General features: G+C 50.0%; 1 protein-coding gene across 1 annotated transcript; it reads right to left on the bottom strand.

Annotated features, from left to right (window-relative positions):
- Nucleotides 1–190: 190 nt before the first annotated feature.
- On the bottom strand, nt 191–4,016 carry NEIL2 (nei like DNA glycosylase 2). Its single transcript, XM_066314271.1, has 4 exons — nt 3,831–4,016; nt 2,740–3,071; nt 1,713–1,909; nt 191–1,363 (listed from the first exon to the last, which is right to left on the bottom strand). Exons 1-4 carry the CDS (start codon nt 3,966–3,968, stop codon nt 1,047–1,049), a joined length of 984 nt encoding a protein of 327 aa, XP_066170368.1. The 5' UTR covers nt 3,969–4,016; the 3' UTR covers nt 191–1,046.
- Nucleotides 4,017–7,151: the final 3,135 nt, after the last annotated feature.

Genomic DNA, 7,151 nt, shown 5'->3' with positions numbered 1-7,151 from the left:
TTAGCAATCAGCTGCCTACAACGGAGGTGTTTACCTCCAGCATTCCCAGCTGATTTGCAATCCATCTTTAAATCCAGCTCCCATTAATGAGAACACACAGCTAAGGAAAGTTACTGGTATCACAGGCAGCACCAAACAGGTAGCTGTTAACCAATTCCAGGCTGCTGGAATTTCTATGTACACCCCAGTTTTCAACCAAGAAACTGGCAGGGAGGACACATTTGAGATGAACATCACCAATTCTAATTCCACCTTTTATTTTTTTGCTCAAGTCAACAACGTACTATTAAAATAAACTCAAACCCAGGGAGAAAGGACAGCAACACTTCCCACCTAGTGTATAGAGACACAGCTCTATTTCCAAACCTTTCTGCTTTCAGGTTTCCTTGGAGATCCTGAGTTTTATGCAACACTGTCATACCCTGTATTTTTTTATTATTATTATTGTTACAGTGAGATCTGGAATTGGCAGTTTGCCACAAAGCTGAAAGCTGTGGGTGCAGAGATGAGCTCCACCAAGCACTGCTGACGTATAGTTTGTGTATGTTGATGTGGAAGGAGGAAGCTGTTCCTGTGAGATCTGACACAGGGAACAGCCCCTCATGTTTTAGAACACCCAATCACAGCCCAGGACACAAATATACAGCTTCAGACAGAGAAGTGGGATTATTTAATTCCTAATTAATCAAGCTGCTTAGGCAGAGGGATATCCTCTGTTTTGCTGACTCCTCCAGGGTCAAGGGACAGGGTCACTTCAGACCACAGCAATCTGCTGCTCAACCCTTTGCACTTCCCATCCACTGCCACCTGAACAGGGCAACCAGAACACCTCAGAACTGGTCAGACTCTTTACACTGCTGTGCCACTATGACAAAAAAAACCAACATGGAAAAAAGCCACTTTTTCCTTTCTGCAGCCACTCAGAGGACTTTGGGACCTACACTGAGCACTGAACTGTGCCAGCTCCCTAAGGCCCAAACTGAACAGCCTCAAAGAAACCACAGAGACCCTCTAGGACAACAACAGAGACCACGCTGCAGGACAGGTCACTCAGTGACTGGGGAAGGGTCCCCATCCCCTGGCAGCACCGCAGGCTGGCACTGAGGACACCACCACGTCACTCTCTTGAAGCCACCCGAGGGTCCAAAAGTGCCCTTCATCAGGGGATGCCCCAGGGGACACTGCTCCTTCTGATACACCTGGGGGTGCAGCCCTTGGCCACGCAGTTTGCTGTGCAGCCACTCAGAGCTGAACTGAACGGCGCAGTCCAGCAGACGCTCCAGGTCTGAGAGAGCCAAGAGGGAGCCTGGTGTTAACGGGTGGATCCTGGCCAGGTACAAGATCTCGTTCTTGATGATGTTCCCTAGAAGGGGTCAGAAACAAGGAGACAGTATAAGGGTATTCCTAAATCAAGGTAATGCAGGCTGCTGGCTCCAACCTGTGGTTTCTGCCTCAAGGATCACAGCCAGCAGCACCATTCCCTGAATGAGAGGGGGAATCCAAAGAGTAGGCTTAAAACTGGGATTGGACTGGAAGATGTTCTCTTCCCTCTACCATTGTTACAGATCTTGAAGATGACCACATGCCCTCAGCTGGATAAACCAGGAGCTCTTAATCTAAAGAGAAAACTGCCCAGACATGCACTTCTCCATCTGTAGACATCCCACACACCTTCCTCCATTTCTCCTTCTGCCCCTATTCCTGGAACTCACCCAGCCCTGAAAAGTATCTTTGGTCTAGGAGGGTGTAGCAGACGGGATTGGGTGCACAGAGGGCACGCAGGGCCCGACCACGGTGGAATTCCACAGACAGGATGTCACAGGTAGGATCAGCCCTCGGAGAGGAGCACCAGAGCATCCGGCAGTTGTAGAAAACAAGGAAGCCTCCGCTCTCAAAGTGCAGAACCAGCCTGGGAGAAGCAGAGAAGTTGGAGTCTCCCATCAGAAACATCTCAGAACTACTTGTTATACTCTGCAGCTGGCCACTGTCTCAAGGCAAAGTGGCATCTTTAGTGATTGCAGCCATGAAGCTTGGTGGTGACCCCACACAACTGGTGGAGAGTTTTTCCTTCTGCTGCCCTGTGAGACCCTGGATGACCAAGCCTTCAGCAGGACAGTCCACAAATCAGAGAAATGGATGTTAAAAGTAGCACAAAAAACTGTTTAAAAATACTTGTATGAAAAGTCACCCTTCAAATAATCATAGAATGGTTTGGGTTGGAAGAGAACCCAAAGATCATCTTGGGCCACCCTCTGCCATGGGAACTTCCCCTACCCCAAGTTGCTCCAAGCCCTGTCCAACCTGGCCTTGGAGACTTCCAGGGATGGGACACCCAGAGCTTCTCTGGGAATCTGTTCCCTCTTGCTCTGTACAATTCCAGTGGGATACAGGACACAAACCATAGCCATGCTTTCAATTCACTGCTGCCTGAAACAGCATCACTGCTGCCTGTGATTCCAGGTTTGAAGGCTTTTTCAAAAACACAAAATTGGGAAAAACTGGCATTTTTAGGGCATGATTCAGCCTGCCATCCCAAAACTTCTCTGTTCAAGAGAAAAATCTTAGCAGAGCTGGTACTATGATCCCCAAGCAATTACATGCTACAATTCCACTGCAGATTCTCTGGTTGAACACACCCCACATTCACTCATGCCTTAAAAAACTACCAGGAAAAAAAAAATCAAGGCTAAGAGAATTCCCACACAGACTTGGTTTGGGAGAAAAGAGAAGAAGAAATACCTGGGCACAGGATCCTTCCAGTCCCCCTTTTTATTGGCTCTGTTTGCCCTCGAGAACTCGTTTGCCCGGACGCTGCCGAACATGCCAAAGTGGATGCGCAGCCAATTGCCTCGACCCTCTGCTGCCTCTGGGGCTTCAGATCTTGAGTGCTGGGGCTCCTGCAGCTCCTCATGCTGGGAATTGGGATGTGGAGCACCAACCTGTCCTTGCTGATCCTGGGCAGGACAGTGTGCCTCACAAGCAGGTTCTCTTGGCAGCAATGTCTCTTTTGCAGTTGGTCCAAAGGGACCTTCAGCTGCCACAAAGGCCAGGTACAAGTTCTTCCCGTGAACCTGAGGAAAGAGGTGGGATGTGCTGATGATTCATAAAGGACCAAAGCATTCTAGAAAGAGCTGGGTTAGAATGGACCTTAAAGCTCATCTCATTCCAAGTTTCCAGCCATAGGCAGGGAAAACCTCCACTAGACCAAGTTGCTCAGCCCTCATCCAACCTGACTGAACACTTCCAGGGATAAAACCTCTGGCTGTTTCCATACAAGTGACTTACTTTCTACAACCTCTATTAGAGGACACATCAGCCCACCCTGAACATGAAATTCATCAGCATCCAAGTCATTCCCATCAGAGCTGGGGTGATCCCTGCAGATTCCTTTCTTTGCCTGCCTGAAGCACAAGGTGTTCAGATGCCATTCAATTCAGAATCCCTCCCAGGGGCTCCCATCAGGCTCAGCAGGACACACACTCAGGGTTTGAAATTTGTTATCATCGCTTCTGATTCATCTTCCCACTTTCTGCTGTGTGCACTTCACGCTTTTGATTTTGCTTCCCACCTTTAGTCAGAGGTGAGGCTGCACCAGGGTTTGGCCAGTCAGGTCCAAATCATCTGGGGCTGTCAGCCCAGTGAAGCCCCAGCAGGACCGACCCAGTGTGACTTCTGACAAGTACTCACAGCACAGACACCTCAACTTAGCCGGGTGAAACCCTCAGGGAAACATTCACAGGTTCTGCACCTTCTGTCACCCAGGTGTGGGACACTGGTGACTTCCCTCAGACTTGTCATGGATCTGTAAATTCAGCTGTAGCACAGCTCACCTGGGAATCCTGGAGCCTCAGGGTATTCAGGTCATTCACATTGAGCTTCCTGCTGCTTCCCCCCACCTTGGCCACCACTTGTCCCACAAAAGGGGAGGTCAGCAGCTGGAACTTCCTCACTGTCGGGCCCTCTGGCATCTCCAGCAGCTGCAGAGGGATTAGCAGGTCCTTGTCACACTCTGCCCTAGACTTGAAGGCAAGCTACAACTCAGAAATACACAAAACATTCTCCTGATTTTCCTCCTTAAATTCCTGTACCAAAGTCCATGAGGATAAATAGGACCAGGGAGGTGGAGGAATTTCCATCCAATATATCATATATATATCATATATATCATCTATCATGAATATGCTTTATACATAATTTTATATATAATTTAATCCAACACAGCCCTGAACAACATACTCCAATGTTTTCACCTACAAGCAGGAATTTGACCTGGGGAATCTCCCAAAGTCCTTTTTTCCTGGGGTAGTAGAAGTTTTCCCTGCCCACATCAGGGGGGTTGGAAGTTGATGATCTTTAAGGTCCCTCCAACTCACTCCATTCTGTGGTTTTATTAGTGACCCAGAAGCAGCACAGTGACCCATCTTTTTCCCAATAACCATGGGAAGTGCTGCTCCCATGGAAAGATCAGCCCTGGGATTAGAACATCTCCACCCCTTGCTTTACCCACTGACTGCAGTGGCGTGGAACCAGTTGGGGAACATTCCTACACTCTGCTAACAGCATCTGGGAGCACAAGGCTCTGGATGAGGGGGAGATGAAGCAGCACCATCCTGCAGTTCCTTCCAGGAAGTCACACCAATACATAAGGAGTTATTTCGGGCATGAAGCCCCAGTCACTTGCAGTTCTTCTGAGGACTTCTGTGGGTGTACCAGGAAAGCTCAGTTTGGCTTTCATCTCACAGCGCCCATTCTCCCTGCAGACTAATCTCAGAGACCAGCACTGATCAGAGGCTCAGCTTCAAGCTCCACAGCACTCAGTACAGCGCTCTGAGGCACCTGGCACAGCTCTGAGACAGCTCGATGAGAAAATCAACAGCAATCCTTGGGGCCCCCACCAGAAGAGCCATTCCCACCTCTGGGCAGCCATTCCTGTGCTGCAGGACAAAACTACTCACTTTTGGGAGGGCTCAAGAGGAAAACATGCTAGGGAACATTAATTTAATGTCTTAGATCCAGGTACAGATATTAAGTGGCCATCAAAACTAGATTTAGCAAGGGTAAAAGAATGAGTTTCAGTGCTCTGCCTTCAAGGGCATGTGGTGATTATTCACAGGCCTGCTCCAGTTTTATCTAAAAAATCTGCATATTTTCTTAATTGAGAGGCAGCTAAAGAGATGTGCCTGCTGCCAAAGGCACAGCAGCAGTTTGGTTCCTTGGAAACAGCTGGACACAGGTCACCCAAGGAGTCTGCCCTGACTATCCAGGCACTGGCTTCATGTCAGGCAGCATGGACTGAACCCCAGGACAGCTCATATCCCAGGAAGTTCATCACCTGCAGAGCTCTGACTGCTGCTAAGTCAGTTCTCCACAGGCTCCTTGTGAGAGACTGGAAGTGCTGGGAGCTCTGTAAGGTATTAATGCTCACACTGCCCCAGCTGTAACCTGTCTGACAGCAAAGGAAAACTCCTCCTCAAGAGCGAAAACTGCCCTGTTCCCCAGCACATCAGAACCACCAGCATCTGCCATCCTTATCCCATGTACCTGATTCCCTTATCTCCGTGTACCTCCTTATTTCATGTTTTTATTCCAGACCCACTTCAGTCTCAAGCACTCCCCTCTCCAAGGAGGAAGAGGAGGAAAACCATCCTCTCTGCAGGGCATGACACTTATCTCATGGCATGACCACCACTGAGCTGTGACCTGTGCTGGTCTGGAGCAGGGAGCCAGGCCTCCAGCAAAAATCCTCCCCCTGTATGGCCTCATTCCCAGTCCTTTTGTCCCAAACAAAAGCCCAGCACCCACAGCAGAACCAAGCAAGGACAAGGCTCTTGCAGCTCACTCCAGCTCTGCCTGTGTCCCCACAGTGCCATCCTGCACCCAGGGACTGCAGGAAGGCCCCCTGTCACCCTACACCCCTGGGCAAGGCTCCTGCAGGGAACTGAAGGCACAGCTCTGACCCTCCGCACGCAGTCAGGGGGGTGCAGAGCTCTCCATCTTCCCGCATTCAGCCAATGTCTAATCAACCTGCCGCCATCCTAAGAAAACAGGCACTGAGTTCCCTCCCCATTCCCACTCACATCGCCCCAGGGCAGTGAAGGCACCCGCTGCTTCCCCCCCAAGCCCCACATTCCTGCATCCAGCTCTCATCCACTGCTCTCCCCGGGTGCACCGTGTTTCCATTTGAAGAACAGGCTGGGCAGCCTTCCCCCCTATTTCACTGCCTCCCCTCTATCCCTCACAGCCCTTCCTCTGCCCGCAGCCACCTCCCACAGCCCCTCTACCCACCCTCGACACGACCTCCTACAGCAAAACCGCTTCCAGCCGCCTCTTTTCATAAGGCAGGAAGATCCTCCCTCCCCAAATAGCAGGGAGCTCCCCAGTTGGCTGCTGGTGGAGGGATGGGCGGGTTCCAGGAACTGACCTCACCAGTTTTAGCGGTCTGGGAACTGGTTGGACTGGGAAGGAAGCTGGGCAGTTCCTGGCAGGGTGATTGGGTGCTTAGAGCAGGGCTGTGCCCCTAAGAGTGGGAGGTGGCTGGGCACAGCCTGTGTTTACGGTCTGATTTCGGCTCGAGGGTGGCGTCTCTGAGTTCAGCTGGAAACCTTAAGGCTGAACAGGGACTACTGAGTAAAACTTGGTGAGAAGACCAAAAAGTGAAGTCATGACGGTTTTTAAGTGCCTCCAAAGGGTTTTCCCTCTCTGCTGTGTTCTGGGTGTTACCAGTACTGGCGCTTTTCCTAACTGACATTAAAATCATAGTCACAGACTGGTTTGGGTTGGAAGGGACCTTAGACATCATCCAGTTCCACCTGTCTGCCATGGGCAACCTTCTATTAGACCAGGTTGCTCCAAGCCCTGTCCAGCCTGGCTTTGAATTCCTCCAAGCTAGTCTGTCACTTCTTGAGTTTTTCATCCTGTGTTGGACTTCCCAAATGCATAGGAGGGGGCTCTGTGTGGCTCTGGGGCCTGAAAGCAACATTGATTCTCCTGCAATGATCATTGCTTGGGAATTCCCAGATCTAGGCCATTAATTTACCAAAGATTTTGGTTCTCATAAATAATCTAATATTTATTATATAGGAATTATATAGGAATTTTATATAGGACAAGGACTAATGGGTGTGAGTTGAAGGAAGGGGAATTTAGATTAG

Source organism: Sylvia atricapilla, chromosome 3 (assembly GCF_009819655.1).
Source record: "Sylvia atricapilla isolate bSylAtr1 chromosome 3, bSylAtr1.pri, whole genome shotgun sequence".
NCBI classification, from domain to species: Eukaryota; Metazoa; Chordata; class Aves; order Passeriformes; family Sylviidae; genus Sylvia; species Sylvia atricapilla.
Note: the sequence above shows the minus strand (reverse complement) of the source record. Positions and strands in the feature narration are given on the sequence as shown.